The following is a 20,414-nucleotide window of genomic DNA, read 5'->3' on the forward strand; positions in this document are numbered from 1 at the left end:
TTTTTCAGCATTGGTTATACAGATTCAATGGTTCCTTCTCATTGATTCTTTTTGCAATACTGTGGGTTCTTTACTTTTATGTTGTGTTTGTCCTTCATTAAAGCTATATTCCTTATTGTATGTTAGAGTCTCGATAAATGTAATTGCAGGTCTTTGTTTGTGTCTTTATTCTTTTCGCAGAAAATTGGTAAAACCTACATTTTCCTTTCGAAGCAAAAGATTTTGGGTCCTTGCATAGAATCACTTTTGTAGTTGCATGTTTGTTTGGATATTGTGAATCATTTGTATCTTGGGTAATTGGTGTTAATTAAATTGAAGTTGCATACAAGTCATTGGTGTATCACCTCATTTAGGTTTAGTATCTGTTATTTTCATTCACTTCTCGTCTCTTTCCCCGCGTACAATTTAGATTTTAAGTGATCATCATTTAGGAACCGGCCTAGCTTCTGGAGATTCATCTCTCATTTTAGGACAACCCACCACTCGAGAGAGTTTCCATATTTCAACAGGATAACTAGATTCTACATCTTGCTATAGGCGCAATCCTGATTGACAACAATACATTAAGGACAATTTTGAATTTTCAGCATCACCATGAGTATCATCAGTCAACTTAACATCCCCATCAATGAAATGATCACCATCACACATAGTTTTCGAAGTAAAATCACTTGGTTCATCTTCTTCCTCATGACATGTGAGATCATGTAACTGCTGTTGTAAACATTAGAACCCATGTGTTTGACTTCTTGCTGGTCCTTATAGCTTTGTTCATCATAATAGGCCTCATGTAGGTATGGTGAAGTGGGGGTACTAAGTTCACCTTCATTCTTACGAAGGATATTGATCCCTTCTACAATGTGTAAGATATCCTTGCTTCTATGATCATCTTCCATGGGAGTAGCTGTCATAGAAATCTGATTTTCAGCTTGGAATAAAGAGTGATGTGTCATACTTAGTTGGAGACATAACTCATGTATCTCCTTCTCTTTATCTTTAACATGATTGATAGCCATGTCCTTGTCTTTCAACAACTTGAAGTAATCTGATTTGATCATTTCCAATGCTTCTTTGAGTGTATGCAAAAATCCACTATTAATTCTATTCGCTGTCCCTTTTTCCCTTTCCTCCTTTTGAACTTCCTATAACACCTCAATGCTCTTATGGGTGTTATCAAGGTGCACTAAGGCTTCAATAACCATATCATCTGATACTTTCAACTTATCTTCCAAATTATATGCTCTGAAATCATCAACTAGAAATGGAATCTCTGATTGCTTCTTCAAATCAGTCCCTATATTGACATCGTCATTTTCAATTGTGCTCTTTTTATGATTTTCCTCCATCTCAAACTGGTTTACTTCATCAACTATGAAGTCATTGTTTTCACCTAGTCCATCTTCATTGAGAGATTCATTTTCGACCTTGTGATCACCATAATGTTTGTCAATTATAACCTCCAATTCACTAAATAAGATACTAGCATAATCCTTACCATCATCCATAGTGGGTTTCTTCTCATGGTCTTCATCATGTAGAGGCTGGACTAATGGATCCTCAACCTCCGCAATGTCCTCTTTATGCTCGCAAGAGTGACCATGAGACCAAGATTGCTTGCAATTAAAACATAGCTGCTCTTCCCTCATTTTATTCTTGCTTTTCTAAGATTCTACAGCCTGTAATTCCTTTGCCTTTGGTTCTTGTTTAGCCCGTTGTTGTTTGTACTTCTCAATTTTTGGCTCACATTGTTTGAGCACCCTGTTGACCAGCTTATAAGCACTTTGTGAAGCCTTTTGTTTACTATTTGGAATCGTTAACAACATTTGAATTAGTGGCTGGAAATGAGCGCCACTCTCATTAATTGACATACCATAATGTTTTTCATGGTTGCAATAACATCTGCATTGTGTTCTTCCCTGATTGTGCCTTATAGATTTTGAAACATGGTATGTATTAAATCGTACAATCCCATGGCAAGCATAAGATTGCATAATCTGATTTCTGCAAATGTCTCCTGTATAACAGCCCTTCTAGAGAAATGACTACTACTGCAATCCCCAAGATTTTGAAAACTATCAACAATAAGTTGTATTACCTCCTTCATGATGTCTTCTTAATAAGGTTTTGAGGTGCTAAAATTCTTATGACCTCCATTAGACAAGAAGCGACTACTAGTTTTATCTCAGCATTTGAACGTTTCAGCTACTTGTGTTGATTCAACCCTGTAACCGCAGGAACAAGAACCGTCTGCAGTAAATTAGAGGGTGATTGCTTTACCATTGCTAAGTATCCTTCCAATTCAATTAATGTGCCAAGGACCTTTCCCTTGTAAATAAATTCCAATTCAAGTTTGCTACCTATCTCATAGAGTACTTTGGCCAAACTGTTATTCATTGCCGTTTTGAATGTTGAAATCTTTTGAATATGCCCCATTTTAATCCTTTCCTTCCAAGGTTCCAAGGATTTTTGTCAAATAGTTTGTGAAATTTCTAAATATGAAAGCTTGATTGAATTGTAGATGCAACATAAACTTATGTCAATCCAAACCAATGAGTCAGAGTATGTATTCCAAGCACGTGTAGCCTGATTTTAGCAATGTGGGTATTTGCTAAAAATTTCAAACCATTGCTAGAAGCTTCAATGCACTTACACAGTAGCCTTTGAGCTGTGATAGTCATTCCCCAGGTAGTAATCAGCCTTAACAACTCTTCCAGAAGTAAGAGTGGAAAGTAAATCTCAATTAATCAAAGAGCTTTAGCAGCAATTTCTAGAGAAATCTTTGACAATAAATCTTACAAAAATTTCTCCCTCCGTCCTCCAAGTTTAATAGAAACAAGTCTCAGTAAGAGTCTCTGCCATTGATGAGTTACTTTCACAAATTGTTCGAAACTAAGTTTCAAATTTGAATTCTACAACACTTTTGCATCCCCACAGAGTAATAATAACTTTTGTCTTGATTTTTCGCGGAAGAGTTCTGATGCAACCAAAATGACCAAGGTTGACTCAACCTCAAGAAAATACTTTCGTAGACCTCAGAGATGTTGTCGGCACCCTCTAGTTTAATGTGTCTGTCCTTACTATATTCCTTAGAAAGATGTTAACAATCTGCAGCTGTGTTGGGTATTTGGCAATTCCACACCCAACGAATGACCTTCTTTCAACAACTTGTCGACTTCTAATATACACCAGTTTGTCTATGCTAAATTGAAGCTACAAAGAGCTGTCAATTTAGTCCCAAGGAGAATCTCGTGCACATTGCTTGCTAAGTTTTGCGTCTTCCAGTTCCAGGCAAATGATGCTTCTGATGTTATAACGGTTGTCAAGTAATGAGAGAAATCTTGAAGCATCCAAATGCCTATCCTTGAGAATCAATCGTGTTGTCGAGCTTGTTCTCAGCCTACAAATTTTGACCAACTGGTGTTGCTTTTCTTTCATGCACTAATGCTCACAGCTGTTATACTTCATATGATGGCAACTGTCAGGGCTTGCATTTTTTACCATCCAACATGCATTAGATGCTTTACCAAGACTCCCCAAACGCTGCTAGTCTGTGCCTCGAATGATAGGTGACCGTGGATTGAATATCCAACAGTTTTCACGACAAATGAATCCAACATTGTATACAAAGAATATTGTTCCCAACAACTTATTCACACGTACTCGTTAAATAATTACTGAACAACATCCGATAGCTATAACGGAGAAGCTTGTCCCCACGTCTCTAACATTGCTCCTCTCAAAAAGTAATGGTTGTTATCTGCAACAATTCCTATAACGTCCACAAAGGAAAGATTCTGTTGCAACTCATCGGCAATCAAAGATGTAATGCTCTTCAATTTGGATGTATTGAACATGAAAAATTCCTTCAGATATGAATGCTAGAAGCGCTATTCTGCATTTCCGACTCATAAAGACCTTTCACATTAACACCAAAATTCATGGCACATCATTTTCTATTTACAACGTCCATTTTCATCAAGTGATTTCCGTAAGGATGATAGAGAATACCTCTCAAGCTCAAAGTGATTCCTGCGAGTTGAGGCTAGATATTCCATGTCGGCTCAGTACACAACTTTCTTGATTGGTATTGTGACTGTTCTGATAGTGGTAGGAAGTTGTAACCAACTCACAAAATGCCACTTCGACTCCAACAATGCTTCCTCAAAAAGAAAATATGTTGACTACAGTCTTACTCTCAAGTTTCGGCAATATTATTGTTCGAACTCCACATTCCTTTGGATCCTTGTGAGTGCTTGGAATGACATTTGCAAAGCACAGTATGCTCATACAGTGATTCATCAATGTCCAACCGTGTTCCAAATTTCCTTTCAAAATGGCACTAAGGATGTGGGTCTTCAAATATACTTCAATCTCTATAATCTGTAGAAACTCTATTCAGTCTCCATGACTTTCGTTAATGTTCATTCCTTTTTGCAAGCTTTAAACATTCCAATTTATTTCCCTGGACCTGTTCGAATGCCCAACTGGAGTGTTTGGTTGGGATGTTATGGAATGATAATTTTATGCTTGCCCCATACCAGGCGTTGAGCCCCCCCCCATTTAGTTTATATCTGCGTTCTTTAGCAAGCCGCTAAATCAAAGTCTGCAGTCCTTAATTTTTCTCTCAACCATTATACAGTCTTGGAATAACCTTACGACTCCGCTAGAAAAAACAAACAAGGCCCGATGAATAATTTGTGCGATCACCTTCAGCCAATGGACTATTTGAATTATTTGCCCAAAAATATTCACAGAAACTTTTAATACTCCGCCCCAAAAATTTCTTCCAGACTTGAGAATTGATAAAATTTTCTGCAATAATATTTGTGTCCAACACCATATAAATTTTGCAAAACTCTTTCACAGTAACATTAAATCCTTATTGAAGTTTGTCCAAAATATTTCATGAATATTTAAACCCAAACTCTCGAAGAAGTTGATTGTTATAGTTTTTGAGGATTAAAGCCTGTATCCCTGAATCAACTTTGGTGTGGGAACATTTTATTTCTGTAGATTTGGCCCTTCAGGATGGCAGGATACTTCACTCTGATACCACTGAAATATCCCAGACGGATATTCTCCCAAAATTATCTCAAGAACAAATTTCAGAATACAACCAAATTGTTTATGCAATAAACTTTCAGATTTCACCGGCAAATAAATGAAAATGCTCATATACGAAACCTGATAAATTTCAATTACTTCAAAATACTCAGCAATTACAAGAGCAAGACAAGCAAAGCTCATAGAAAATTTTCAGAATAAGTTATTGCATTATACACCAACAATACAATAACTAGCTATCAAGAATCCAATCTTAAACACATATTTACAGTCAGATTGGAAAATCAAGAAAGAATTGGTTTCTGTCCTCAGGCTGGATGAAAGCTGAAGCCTTCCAAATAACTCCCCAAGAGAGATCTATAGTCTGAATCATAAACCAAGCATAGCTGAAATCAACTCCTCATCCTCCTTTTAAGAGCCCAACATGTGATTCTTGAGCTTCCTTCCTCTTCTTTCATCTTTTCCTTCTTTGTCACTTTTTAACACCCTTATGATATTAAATTGACCCATTTTATAAATTTCTTTAAGCTCTCATTATTCAAGTTTAATATTTTATGAATTTAACTTTAGGATTCCGAATGTACCAAAAAGAGGAAAATGAGGGTGTTCTTATTTCTTCAAGTCTTTTGCAGTTGTTTTATTGTGGTGAACTTTTCTCTCTATAATATGATGCTAAAGTTCTGCCGAGTGGAGATAGACATTAGAAGTCATACCTTTGTATATAAATAATTGCAAAGTTTTTTTCTTCGGAAAAATTATTTTGCTTGTTCCAGTACGTGTTAACAAACTTCCTTTCTTTGAATCTATTTTTTTTTTCCAAAAATGCTATCTTTCATAAGAAAAAGACTCTTGGGTAAGAAAGGCTGAGTTTATATTTACCTTTTCAAATAAATAAATCCTTTGTGAAATCATGTTTCATAGTTAGAACTAGAAGTACATGTTTTTTCCTTTTTAACATTTTTGGATGCCATCTATGGCAGCTGCAGACATAGAGATGCCCGTTGTCCAACTGATGATTTAATAGAGGAAGGATTTGATGGCTCAGATGATCTGGAGTATTGGGATGAGTTGGCCTGTGGAATTTATAGCGTATCACTGGAGTCAGCTATAGAATTTGGTTATAATGAGAAAAAAATGTCTGTTTCTATTGTCGGCAAAGTTGAGAAGCTCGACTGGCTTAATTCCCAGATAAGCAAGTTGCTAAATTGGGAAAGGTGCTTTGTGGTCCCTGGATCTAATGATAACATTTTATCCAAGTTTGCATATTCTGATGGTGCTAATAATACCTTGTACACAAAGGACAATGACTTGATCACATCTGTCATAGAGCAAAAAGACACAAAGCTGGCCTACGTGGACTGTTTTGATCAGAACCTGATGAAAAGTAGGACTGCAACAACAGATAAACAAGAAAATTCAAAAATGATCATCGGAAATGATGTTAGTCAACAAGTGATTGACCATGGACTATGTAAAGAAATCAAGTTGTTTGAAGCAACGGGATTTCTTTCTTTGAATCCACTTCTGCAACAAAATCATCCTAAGGTGCAGGTTTTTCAGGATACAGTTGATTCCCATATTCCATTGTCAGATCATAAAGTGCGGTTTGATACCATTAAGGAAGATATTCACAGAAATTCTACATCGATGGATTATCCTGGATTGCAGAAAAGGACAACTGAAATTCTTCAAGATTCTTTTACCTGTTCTGCACAACGAGTTCTCTTTGCTCTGAGGCAAGCTGTGATGCGCCGGACATGTCACAGTCACTTTGATCAGGTACAATCTTGACACATCATTTATTTCTGGCTGCATAGGGACACCATTGTGTTAATAAAAAACTGTAATAGTTGAGTACCTTTTCATTAGCTTTGGGAATAAACCAATTGAAAACTGAATAGCTGGTCATTTAGTTGAGAACATGAGAATAAATGATAAAAGAAGTATGGACATTATGGACAAAGGTTGTGTTGTGTTGACTTTTCTTGTGACAGTCGTGACGACAATGCTAAGTTGCAGATTCAGGTCCACGTGAGGATATTGGAACCAGAACCTGGCACAGTGGTACAACTTCTACTTTTCCTTGCATATGGGTATGGGAAAGGGTATATATATATATTCAAAGCAAACAAATTTTGGAACAATGATGCTCATAATTGCCAAAATATAGAATATTTGAATACATTATATTCATAATTTTGCATTAATGAAAATACTCAAGTGTCAAAATGTCATTACACAATGAAAATTCAAATTACAATCGATATTTAATATTGAAAATGCTATTAAATATGACCATTTAAATTTAAAACCTAAATCATGTTTTGATCACCAATCAGGCCCCCATTGTATTTTTGTATCTTATAAATTGAATTTCGCCAGCAGAGTGAACAAGTTGCAGAGTGATGTATATGATTAACAGCAGCAGAATAAATCATACAATTCAATGAAACAAGCAAGAATACAACCTATTGTGAACAAATTATATAGGCTGGACCATCAAGTAATTTGGCAAACCCCATATCAGTTGTTTTATATATTGAGGCATTATATTTCTAGAGAAAATGAAATTGAAATCATCTTTAGAAGTTTGATAATTTCTAAATGCTACAGATAATTGATTTTATCCATATTTTGAAGAATGTGATTGATAGATATTGCACAGGGCACAAAGTTGTAAGAGCCATGTCAATGAGGGTTTCTGCATGCCACCCACACAAAATATAATGTACAGAGTATATCCTATCTTCTCTTGTTAAAAGGAAATCTTAAATGCCAATGATCTTGATCAAGTGAGATAACCCCAAGGTTGTCTATGCCAGGTCTTGATTTAACTCGAGTAGACTCAGATGATGATGTGATATTGCTTGCAATCACAAGGTGACTTGCACAATTTTTCTTGGACTTCAAATATAATTCTCTCTTACTATATGTTGTTTCTCCTATAGACTTTCCTAATGGTAGGAGTTCGGATGCTCCAAAGTCTTATAATGATAGGTCTTCAGATTTTCTAGCTGTCAAGTGTATTTAGATTTTCAAAGCTTTATTAACATTCCACTATTCTACCAAACAACCTCAAAATAATTTGCAAAAGGGAAAAGGTTTAGAGAGCTAACTGGTTTTCTAAATCCTAAGGGCAAAGATAATAAATAGACAGATCCCGTGAACTGATTTTCGCTTAACCATATTACTCAAAATGCCACAGAAAATAGTACAATCTTCAAAGGAAATGTAAGATTTTAAGATTGTAAAGATATACTCAAGTATCCAATATTGGCGCAACTGATATATGCATTTACAATTGAACTAATGCTACAGTTGGGTTCAAACTAACTATACATTGTTAGCTTGTGTTAGCAAGATACAAATGGGTTGAACCAGAAATCCAACAAATATCTTCACATTTCACCATTAAAGTCACTGTACTGAAACTAACATTTTATAATAGAAATTATACATACATTAAAAGAACAAGAGAGGTACCATAACTTCAAGGCTTTTCTTGCATTAACTCCAAATTCTGATTACAACAATCTCTATTCATTAATTCCTACTGCTACAACAACTACCTCATCTAATGACTATTAACCACCCCTAGTACTTTTCCAAAGAAGTATCGTCTTTTATGGAGAAGGCTTACAAGATCAATAGTGTAGACTAACTCAATATCAAGGGCTCAGTTTTGTCTTATAGAAACATGAGGACATTAAAATAATATCTGGTACCCACTCCCACTATAAGACAAAATAACCATTCCTGATCTCGCTACAAGACAAAAAACATGCTTTTCAAGGTTTCACAGGAGAAAAAGACAAAAGAGTAGGTACAGGAATAAAATTTGACTTTGCAATATTATATTTGATTTGACTTAAAACTTCCCATCCCTTTTACAATAAAGCACATGTGAATTTTTTTCTTGAAATACTTCATTCATCAGCTAATATTCTCCGCATATTTGTATGGTTTGAATCTTTGATATTAGCTTCATGTTGTAGGCTATAATTTTTGATCTCATATGCATTATAAATGAAACATGTTTGAAAGTATCATGTAGGACCTTCATCATTTGGGGTTCTATTGCAGTGAATCTTATTAGATAAACTTATGTCTAGGTGAATGTTGCTTTTTCTAAACTAGAAAAATATCCAGTTACATCTATTATGTATAAATTCAAGCTCCTCAATGATCATATCACTGAAAGAAAAATGCTACCTGAAGTAACTCTTGACAGTACACCATTGTACATTTACCCTACTGCAATATTGGAAATGCACGCTGGTTTTCTAATTTATATATTTGTAGAATTTGGATATTGTTGGAAGGTTATCAGTTTCTATTTTGATGTTCTGGCTCTAGTTTTTTTTCTCTATATTAACTATTAAGTTATTAACAGAATAAAAGTTTTCAGACATGAGAATCTCTACACAATTTTAAGTTGAGTAATGAGTCTCAATGGGCACTCAACATCTATACTTGAATTAGTCTGTTTATGAAATCTTTTTTTTATTTTGTTTTTGGTTATGGAGCTGATTCATTTTCACATGCATTGCAGAGCAGGGAACTTGGGGAAAGCATAAAGAAACATATTCCAATTGCTGTTCTCTTTTCAGGTGGATTGGATTCAATGATTTTGGCTGCTTTGTTGCATCAGTGCCTTGATCACAATTGTAAGTTGTTTTTACTTTTTCTTGGTTCTAAATTCTAATAATTGATAGTTTCTCTGTTTTTATAAAAGGGTTCTGTTCACCATTTTTTTCTTGAATATTAAAACTTAAAAGATTCACACATACCTGGATTCTATGCTCATCTTTTGTATAAGTAGAGGTCATTTGGTTTAATCATTAAGATGTCAATTTTATTTCTCTTGGAGGCAATCTGTCTTACCATTATTATTACAGCTTCTAATTCAGCCATATGATACCTGGTTAGCCTGCATGGGGGTTATAAAGTCTCCCTGTTAGTTAATGAAGTTGAGAGTCAACTTGTTGCAAAGAATAATTTTGAGGGAACAGACAGTGTACTAGGTTGCCATATATGCAAAGAATAGTTGGAGATAGAAGTGGAAATTTCTTAAACACGGATTTTAGCTATTCATGACGAGATCAAATGAATTTAGTTGTTGCTCTAAGTGTCTATCTTTGAGAGATGAGCTTATGTAGAGTCAATGCTATTGTCATTATGTTAGGAAAGTAAAATAAGCTTCTCTAGGATAAATAAGAAAATTTCATAAAAGGAATTATGACAAACACATCCCCCATCACACAATCAGACACCAAAAAGTGACCTATCAGCCAGCCAAAATTGGCCATGCCTCTGAAAACCTAACAAATAAAAAAATACAAGAATTTTTCTCAACAAAGGAACATTATTTGACAGTTGTTGGACCCGACCACTTTTCATGCAGTGACTTCCATCTCATGGTATGCAAAATATCATTTGTTAGACCGATATGGAACTAAGAAATGTAACAATCAGAGGTCTGAACAACAATGTGTGACAAAATCTTTTTCAAAAGAAGCTACAAACTTGATTAATTATATTGAAAATATTTGAAACTCATATAGCCATAAATAATGCCAAAATTACTAAGGTAGAAAATAACTGCAAAAGTGTTTTTTGGATGAAAAAACAATACAAAAACCAAAATAAAACAGATAAACAACTAGCTAACTTGTGTCCAACAACCTAACAACTAGAAGTGAAAAGAATCCAACCTTTCAGTTTTAGCACAAGGTGTGAACTATAGGACAAAAAATATGACATCAGAGGAAATTAAAACTGAAGAAAAAAAATTAACTTATACCTAGTTGTGGAAGAAAAAAAATTAACTTATACCTAGTTCTTTATATCCTATGAATCCTTATATTCTTTGCAAGAGTAGAAGCTTTTGATTCAATTCTGTCAAAAGAGAAGGAAAAAGTGAGAAAGTGGTTGGGGAGAAATCTGTCAAGCTTAATGTAGAATCTACCCTTATTTGGAAACAATAGCAACCTTGGTGGCCCTGGTGAGTTGTCGTGTTGAAAACTCAATTGGCATACAGTGGAAACTGAAAATCGGGAATAACATTTGTAGGATGGCTCAGAATTGGATGTCAACTCATGGAAGGATTAGAAGATACTGACATTGACAAGATTGTGGTACCATGCTAGAAGATCAACTGAAGAAGAATTCTTAAACAATTGCTAGATAATAATATAGGTTCCATAGTGAAGATGTTTGATCTTATATTTTGCTTTTCTCAGGGACAACATTTATTCATGTATAACCAAATTTTGTCAAAATCCTGAAAATGATGAGCGACACAGCAATAATCCGGGAGCTTCTTTTTCTTGCCTTAAAGTTTTTGGACGAATCTGAATAAACTTAGATTAAAGCGACTGAAAATGTTGAATGGAAGCGGTGGCCTTGCTTTGCTCGTTTTAAATGTCTGGTACATGGAAAGGCACAAATAGGGGTAACCCATTATAATCTATGTGCTCAAAATCAAGGCAAACCTCAAAAGTAATATAGAAGAATGAACTGCTTGGTTGTAAACATTTCAATGTGGATGGGGCTCAGATATGACTTAGCTAGAGGTATGGTGGTATCTTAGCCTTTGCATGAGAGTAATTCACAACTTGGGTCTTACTGTATGACTGTGGAAGAAATCCATGCGAAAGTTAAGTGTAACTCCTGACATTGTCCAAAAGGAACAGTAGAACATGGCACACAAAACCCAAGTCATGATTAGAAACAACAATTGTGGGTAGACCAAATATTATTATCATAAGTCAAAGAAAAAGACTAAATCAGAGAATTGGTCTTATGACAAGAAACTAACTTAACCATTTTTCTGAAGCAATCAATAACCACAAAACCACAATCATGGATCCGGATAACCATTGGAAAGCCACCAACTGGTTTCCTGGAAATTTTTTCCCAAGCCAAGCAACAATGGTCAAGGGAACAATCGAGCCTAACTTTTTGTTTTCTGGTTTGGAGTGGCATAGATTTCTCAACACCTTAAAATTTGTAGGACGTCCTGTTGCTTGTGAAGCCAGCCAATAGAAGATACAGTACAGATGATGACATGTTTTCTATGTGCCAAAATAACCACCATGGAAAGTAGAGTTCACCTACTATCAGAGAGAAGTGGTTTGATCACAAGGCACTCGCCTTATCAATCTTATATAACAACCCTTCCGTAATGTGGATATATTGAAAGGTTACCAAATTGGAGGAGCTAGATAGTCTTTTGATTTTGGCATTGTTTTATAATGCTTAAAAATCTATATAATGACACCAAATTCCATCTCTCTTGAGCATAAGAAATATTGGAGAAGCACAAGGTGATACACTGGTTGGATGAAAACCTTGGACAACAAATCTTGAATCTGGCATTTGATTCTGTTACTTGTATCATTGATGTGCATAGAATGGGGTATTATGAAGAGGGACAATGGGAAACTTCAAATGGGTCAACAGTGTGACTGATTTCTCTGTTTGTTGGTTTTTGATACAAAGCTGTGTGTTAGTAATATGTTAGTTTCATATGTGTTAGTGTTTTCTGGACAGGTAGATGCACATTGAAAATTTCCTGTATGGTAGTGGAAGTTAATTTATATAATTTTGATGCAGTGCAGTGATGGTTCAAATGAACTAGTTGATGGATGTGCACAGTACACAATGAAATGCAAAACAAGGTGCTCTAAAGAATTAGTAATCTAATCATCACAAAATATCTCATTACAACTATAGCTACCCGCTCTTAGGGAGATTAGAAACAAAATCTGCTGATAACTCTGCACCATAGCAGCAAAAGTCTTTTGGGAAACAAATGGGCAACCCAAAATAATATGTGTGTGTGTGTGTGAGAGAGAGAGAGAGTAGCCCATCAATTGTGGAATGTAGATTTCTGTCATCCATGTTCACATTGTTTATTACATTATAGATATTACAATCACTTCCTAGGCATAGATAATACTAGATGGTAATAGTTTTCAAAATTTCAATTATATTCTATTTTTTACAGATTTAACCTACAAACTAAGTACACTTAGGTGTATCCAATGGCTCTTATTTCTACAAAGAGAATTAGACTAAGAGTTTGCAGGCATTGATAATCCTCTTAGGTTACAGCCTCTCCCTTATCATTTAACCATATCTTTATCAAGGTTGATCTATTAGGACATTATCATTTTGCATTCTATTCAAAATCTAGATTATCATTATTGTATTTAAATTTTAAATATATTAAATTCTCTTTTTTCCTTTCTTTAGAAGTACAAACCATTTTCTTTGGTAACTTTGCAGTTGAGATTGATCTATTGAATGTCAGCTTTGATGGTCCTGATGCACCGGATAGAATCTCAGCAAAAGCAGGATTATCTGAACTACAAAGAATAGCTGCATTGCGAAGGTACTTGACTTAAAATGACCCACAAGAATGGAGACTTAATCATAATTAGTGTTGTTGAGTCTAATGGTGTAAAATTTGTACTATCACTTATGAATCTTTACAACCTTAAATATTTTGTAGGCGTTTCTTTTATTTGTAATGATGTTTATGGAATATAATTTTATACATCAGATAGAAGCGTTTCTAAGTGTTTTGGAGAAAGTGATATATATGTGGGGAAGGATGGATGCTTTTAAGTTAGATGATTGAGTTTCACAGATACATTCATAGACAAGATAAACAGTAGTGTAGTAGAATAGCCATTAGTTTTAACTTTGTGGTTCAGAAAGGATTTTATATATGCTTTGTTGATTATTCACAAAATATCTATGTCTAAGATAGGGGAAAATATGAATGGGCATGGAGGTAGAATGGTATGAAATAATGTTGCTGCAACGATCTATAGATACAGTTTTGCTGATAGCCTCATTGGAATGTCTCCAAGAGAAAGGAAACTATCTGTTTATATATCAGTTTGGTATAAAAGTTAAAAAATTGAGTAGGGAGTAGGCTTACATTCTCTTTTTTGGAATTTAAGCTTGGATTTAATTGAAAATATCATTGAACAAATCAAATTAAAAACCAAGCTTCATGATGATGGGAACGAGATAGAGAATATGTCTTGTCTAAAGACAAACCCTGATGAACAATTGTAATATTCTTGCATTGGGTCTTCCATATGATAGATGTTAATAAGTTGTTGGCTCTTGCAACGTCTGCCAGTGTAAATGGTAAGATATCTGATATAATTTTCTTTCAGCTGTGGTTGCCACTTTGGTCTTTGTTGGCTTTTAGCTCTTTGAGATACAACTCTTTGTGCTTGTACTTGTTTTGAGGTTAGTATGTTAGGTTTATCCTCACTTGTCCATTTGATTGTTTTCTTTTCTTTTCCTTGCTTCATTTTTAAAGAAGACTCTAGGGCCTTTTTTTCCTGTATTTTTCTATTGTAACAGTTGCATGTTCTAGTCCTATTGACCTATTGTTATACAGTTTATTTCTTTTTGAATTCTCTAATAGCTTGGAGAAAATATGATTGTTATGGCAGTTTAGATGTTTGTTGTGATTATGGGATTGCAATGGGAATAATTACTATGATAGGAACCAAATTTCAGTAATTCCTTACACAATTTTAGGATGCAGTAATATTAAAGAAGGGATGGATTACATCATAAATTCCTTCAAAGAATGAATCAACTAACTAGTTCAAATGTAAAAGTACATAAATTAAAACAAAAACATTTAATTCATTTCAATTCCATGAGCATATGCAAAATGAATGAGATAAACAACTTTTTTCTCAATTTCAATTGTACAAGTAAGCAACACTAGGGAACCATGCCAGTTCACTAAATTCACATGTATGTGAAAGAATACACATGACCTAGTGCTGTTAGTAAAGTTTGTATGTTGCTTCTATTTTTTTGTATTTGAAAAATATCTTAGCATTTCCAAAGGAATGTCTTCTTCACTTTTATTTCTAATGCAGATGGCGCTTAGTAGAAATTGATGCTGATCCATCAAATTTGCAGTCAATGTCGAATTATTTAACATCGATCATCAACCCATCAAAGACATATATGGTACTACTCTGATGTTTTAATGACTTCATTCCGAATCTTGAATGAATTGAATACCAATAGTATTTATGAGTACTGTATTGTTTTAAATGCTTGGTATGTCACTTTTCAATGTTTTGAATCTCATGTGCTTAAATTTGCATCTTTTCTGGAGACTTTTGATGAATATATTCACATGAAATTGGAGTTGGCAGTTTCATGCTTGTATGGTGTAAATGTGATTCTGCTTATGATGGCTTGTTTCATTGATTGTTGACAGTAGATATTTTTGGATGAGCAAACATATTGTTAATAATAAGCTTATACATTATGGTGTGTTATTTATAATATCACATAAAATAGAGCCAACATTGCTGATACTTACTGCTACTTTTGTACCTACATTACTTTTTCTCACTAAGTGATTTCAATAGTGAAAACAAGTACAATGCTATACCTGCAATTGATACAGTGAGTGTCCAGAAATAAGATACTTCGAAATTTTTTATAGTTTATACTCTCGGTGGAAGTGATCATATATGCCTATTAATTGTTGAGTAACATGGATCGTTTTCTGCGAATGTAAATAGCGCTGCCATTGTAATTGGTGTATCTCCAAATGCAGATTTTGAAGACTTATAAATATTCATAGAAGAGACATGTCTCTATAGATCAATCATTAATTAGTCAATATTAATAACATATCTATATAATATATATATATATATATATATATATATATATATAAAATAATATGTCATATATATCATAAATATAAGAGTGTTTATCTAATTTATGATTGACCGAAAACTTATTTCTATGACAATTCAATCTGATTGAAGCTACAACATTAACACTCCCTCTTAGCTAGGGAGGATTATTATAGAACACATTATGCTCTTAAGTATATGAAGAGATATCATCTCAATATGATATTCCTAAAATGACATATTTAAGGATGTCAACATAAATCCATCAACTCAGATGTTATCTTTTAATATAATCTGAAGTTTGATTCAACAAGAAATATCAATCATACTTATATTATTTTGGTATGTGCACTAGCATCAGATCCTTGATGCCTACCACAAGAATATGTTATATCCTAGAAGGATATGAGTTATTTGATTTCCGACACTTTAGGACAACAATTTAATATAGTATATTAGATAACAAGAAATCACAATGTCATGGTCTCTATCATGACAAGTATCATGATCTCTGACACTCCGGGACAACAACTTAATGAAGTCTGACCATGACACATTCGTTATCATGATTGTCAACACTCTGGGACAACTTAATGAAGTTTGTCATGATAACAAGTCTACCATTTATAAGATTGCCACCTTACAATGGTTACCCTCTGTTTGATCATGATACGTTTGTTACCATGACTTCTAGCACTTTGGGACAACAACTTAATGAAGTTTGTCATGATAATAGGTTAACCATTTATAAGATCGTCACTTTACAATGGTTACCTTTTGTTTATATATGTCAATGAAAGATTGTCACCTTTCATTACATATCAAATGGTAACCGCCATGAACCAAGTCAGAGGGTGGTACAAAGGCTTTCACTTGAATTCTCTCTCAAAGAGAAGAATGCATTACAAGGAATTTCACTTAGAACTTCTCCTCATAGAGAAGATATCATTCAAAAAGGATTGCACCTCAAAATTCTCCCTTTGAACAATGATACTGGGAAGTCAAGTCCTCTAGTTACTCCATTAGAAGCTCACTTCACCCAAGGATGCCTTTCAAACTCCCTCTAAATCTGATATCAATTTTTCAACTTTTTGGTGATAAGTCATTACTTCCTCATGATATACATAGGAATAGGCTCATCAAAATCATGCAGTAACACACATGTATTTCTAGACTCCATTTGAATATCAATCTTCTAAGCTCTTGTGTTGCCTTCGAAGAAGTATCACACTCCCTCTTAATGTAGAAGGATCTCATAATCTCAATCATCAAATATATTTGCTTCAAGAGCCTCACTTTATCCATCTTGATCATCAACATCTTTGGAGTTACTATCATAAGATTGAGTTGGTGCAATATTTAGTAGCATGTGTAAAGTACCAACCTTCTTTTCTTGCAAGAACATCTTTAGACATAAAGGAAAAGATCAAGGCAAATAACTCTTATAGTATGTATAGGTTTATAAATAAATAAATAGATAAATGTAAAAGATATGAGGATTTATCTGCTCATGAGGGTCATGGAACATCTCCTTTCTAAAGATGGTTCAAGTGGGAATGAAACATTGGTTATTATTCCGCCCACAATGAAAAATTCTCACTCTTATATTGCTGAACACTTTGCATCACATCAAATATGACAACTTCTTCCTAAGTTCTAACTTGCTCTTTTAATCCATTGAAGGTCCAAACATTCATTAAACTTAACAGTAGAAGCAAACATGTCCTTCCATTTTCTTAAACTTATCTATGATACACCAATATCTTGATTGAGTATGATTGTGTCACATGAATGAATCTACAACTCATACATCGAGTTTCATTCATCAAAGAGAGACTCGTAGATGGTTCAAATGAATTCTTAAAAACTTCATTAATCTCTCACAGCAACTCAAATTTCCTTTGTTCATGCAATGGTGTTTGTTTGATGTTTTGACTAAACCTATATTACGCACATCTTGCAATTTGTGTATTCCAAATTTATATCATTGGTGAATATCATATCTTGATATTATGTAGACCTGAGATAAATTCATGAATCATGGTCCTCTTGACTGCTACAATTTATTGATTATTGGAGAATCCATTGCAACATGGTTTACTCCCTCTGAATCAATATGACCTAGAGCACCAAAGATTGACCGAATCATATCCTCTATCTACTCCCTCTTTTTCAAGGTTGCCTCTAATGAAATGTTAGACTCCTCCTGAATTTCAATCTCCCACTTTTTCCTACAAGAACATTCTTGAAGGAAAAGATTAAGGTATATAGCTCGTATAGAAATAAGAAAGAGACTAGTATAATACCCAAGGATAATAATTCTGCATAATAAGACCATTTCATTATAATGTAGATCTAAATTAAATCTATATTTTCAACATATTGTTTTCTTATTAATACTGCATATAATAATCTATGGTGACCAATTTCATTTATATTCTTTACAAATTAAAATTTGTATTTCATGTATAATCACCAATCATATTATACATTGATTTAATAATATAGAAAAAAAATAAATTATATATGTATATTATTCAATAATAATATCAAAGAGAACATACCTTATACCCCACCTTTATAATCAGGTGCCTTCATCCACGTTGGTGTCCTTTGCAGTGACAATTTAGATGATATTATAGATTACAACCATTTCCCATTCATTCTCACCTTCGTCGATTTCAAGGTTATAATAATTGATTATTTCTTTTCATTAACGATGGCAGCTTGCTTTAAATATTATTATTCACCTTATATAAGTTGGTGGACCCGTCAAAAGTTGTAAAGGTATTTGACTGTTGCACTGCTAACATGGTGGAATCCATGTGGAATATCCCCTACACATCATGTCCCTTTATAAATGGTTCACCACTAATGCAGAGATATGAAATGGCCTGTATTTTCTGTATCTCATTCCAGTACTATATTTCTTACACCTGCACTATGCTAGCATCTCTAAAATGTAGGGCATACGCTAACATTGTGTGCAATCAATTCTGTGCTCACCAATTTCATCTATAACATAAGCGCAATGCTCAATATAATACACTTCTAACATATTTATGCTTGTAAGGAAATCTCATAGATCTCAACAAAAATGAATCACTCCAAATATCGACAACAATGTTTCTAAATTTCATCCCGGACCTTCTAAACACCAAAGCTATCTTTCATATAATTCACGTTAATTCTTTTCACACTGAGCTATGAATAGTCATGTTAGAATTATGTCAAACACTTTGCATGGATTCCCGTAATCTTCTTGAGTATTTGACTTGTCTATCGATCTATATTTGCTAAGCTTGGGTGATGCCTCCCTACATCCATGATTGCACATCTCTTCCTTTTATCAAAGAATTGGCGGTGCACATTCCACATTGCATATACAATTATGATTCCTTTATGGAAAGTGATGACTGTGATGATATTCATTTTAACCAGGAATGATTGCAGGATTCATGGATTCGATCTTGATATGGAACACCTTGCTTTACACTTGAAGTTTCAATGTGATCATCGAGCATTAACAGACAGGACCTGGTGCTGACCATGATAGGACCCATTGCTAACCACTACAAATTTGTATTGTGTTTAATGGGGTCTTTGACATTATGCATTTTCCATTAGTACTTTGTGAACAATGTCTTTGAGATCATACAATATGTGACCTTTATGTTGTAGTGTGGAGTTAATATCCATCAAATAGAGATGTTGAGGACAGACTCACACGGAGCTTATCAACTGAACATAATTTGCTACCCTGTTTGGCTCGAAGAGAGAAGTGCATGTAGATCATCATTTACAGTCTTAGTCTTACCATCACGCTGAAGGAAAGTCTCACAGGTGAAGGTGGATAAGTTCAGGTATCAAGGTGTCACCCCAAACATCTTGGGATAGTTTTGCTGTAGTTCGAACTGTCTACATCTTGAAAGTTGAAATCTGATCACAATTGGCCAACACAAGTTGAAGTCAGATTTTTTTATTACCAGTCTTTTCTGAACGCTCATGATATCTTTATGTTTAGCCATTTTAGTGGAAAGACCATTTTTGTTTGTTGTTAATATATAATCAGATTATCACTACTGTGCTTCCTTGAGGTTTACACGCTGTCTTCTTAACACCTTTTATTTATTTCCGAGTTGGTTATCGACCTCCTTATATAATGTTTTTCACCAATTGAGGATATTCTCTGCAATCATTATTTTGTTCACCAGCCCTTTTCAGTATATCTTTTCTTATTTCTTTCCATTTGTCTGCAGTGTTATGTTTTATTTGCAGTTGGCTTTGATACCATGTTGAGTAACATGGATTGTTTTCTGCAAATGTAAATAGCACTGCCATTGTAATTGGTGTATCTCCAAATGCAGATTTTGAAGACTTATAAATATTCATAGAAGAGACATGTCTCTACAGATCAATCATTAATTAGTCAATATTAATAACATATCTATATAATAATAATATATATAGATATTATATAATAATAATAATATATATAGATATTATATAATAATAATAATATATAATATATATATGATAAATATATGAGTGTTTATCCAATTTATGATTGACCAAAAACAATAGAGGAATTCTCTCTACGTCAATTCAATCCAACTGAAGCTACAACATTAACAAATATATTTGAAT

At 34.0% G+C, this 20,414-nt stretch overlaps 1 protein-coding gene across 11 annotated transcripts in view; it reads left to right on the forward strand.

Annotated features, from left to right (window-relative positions):
- Positions 1 to 20,414, forward strand: part of LOC149534920 (Asparagine synthase family protein) — a 181,310-nt gene that overhangs the window by 42,500 nt on the left and 118,396 nt on the right. For 6 of the 11 annotated variants that reach the window (XM_089803085.1, XM_089803082.1, XM_089803083.1 and 3 more), the window contains exons 6-10: positions 6,045 to 6,843; positions 7,084 to 7,128; positions 9,617 to 9,731; positions 13,357 to 13,462; positions 14,988 to 15,081. In XM_089803085.1, the coding sequence (XP_089659211.1) occupies positions 6,045 to 6,843; positions 7,084 to 7,128; positions 9,617 to 9,731; positions 13,357 to 13,462; positions 14,988 to 15,081 (1,159 nt within the window). The remainder of the gene's footprint in view (positions 1 to 6,044; positions 6,844 to 7,083; positions 7,129 to 9,616; positions 9,732 to 13,356; positions 13,463 to 14,987; positions 15,082 to 20,414) is intronic. The other 5 variants (XM_089803080.1, XM_089803081.1, XM_089803079.1 and 2 more) reach the window with 3 other exon arrangements.

The sequence above is a fragment of the Cupressus sempervirens genome, chromosome 10 (genome assembly GCF_028749045.1).
Source record: "Cupressus sempervirens isolate cs-2001-9-10 chromosome 10, ASM2874904v1, whole genome shotgun sequence".
Classification (NCBI taxonomy): Eukaryota; Viridiplantae; Streptophyta; class Pinopsida; order Cupressales; family Cupressaceae; genus Cupressus; species Cupressus sempervirens.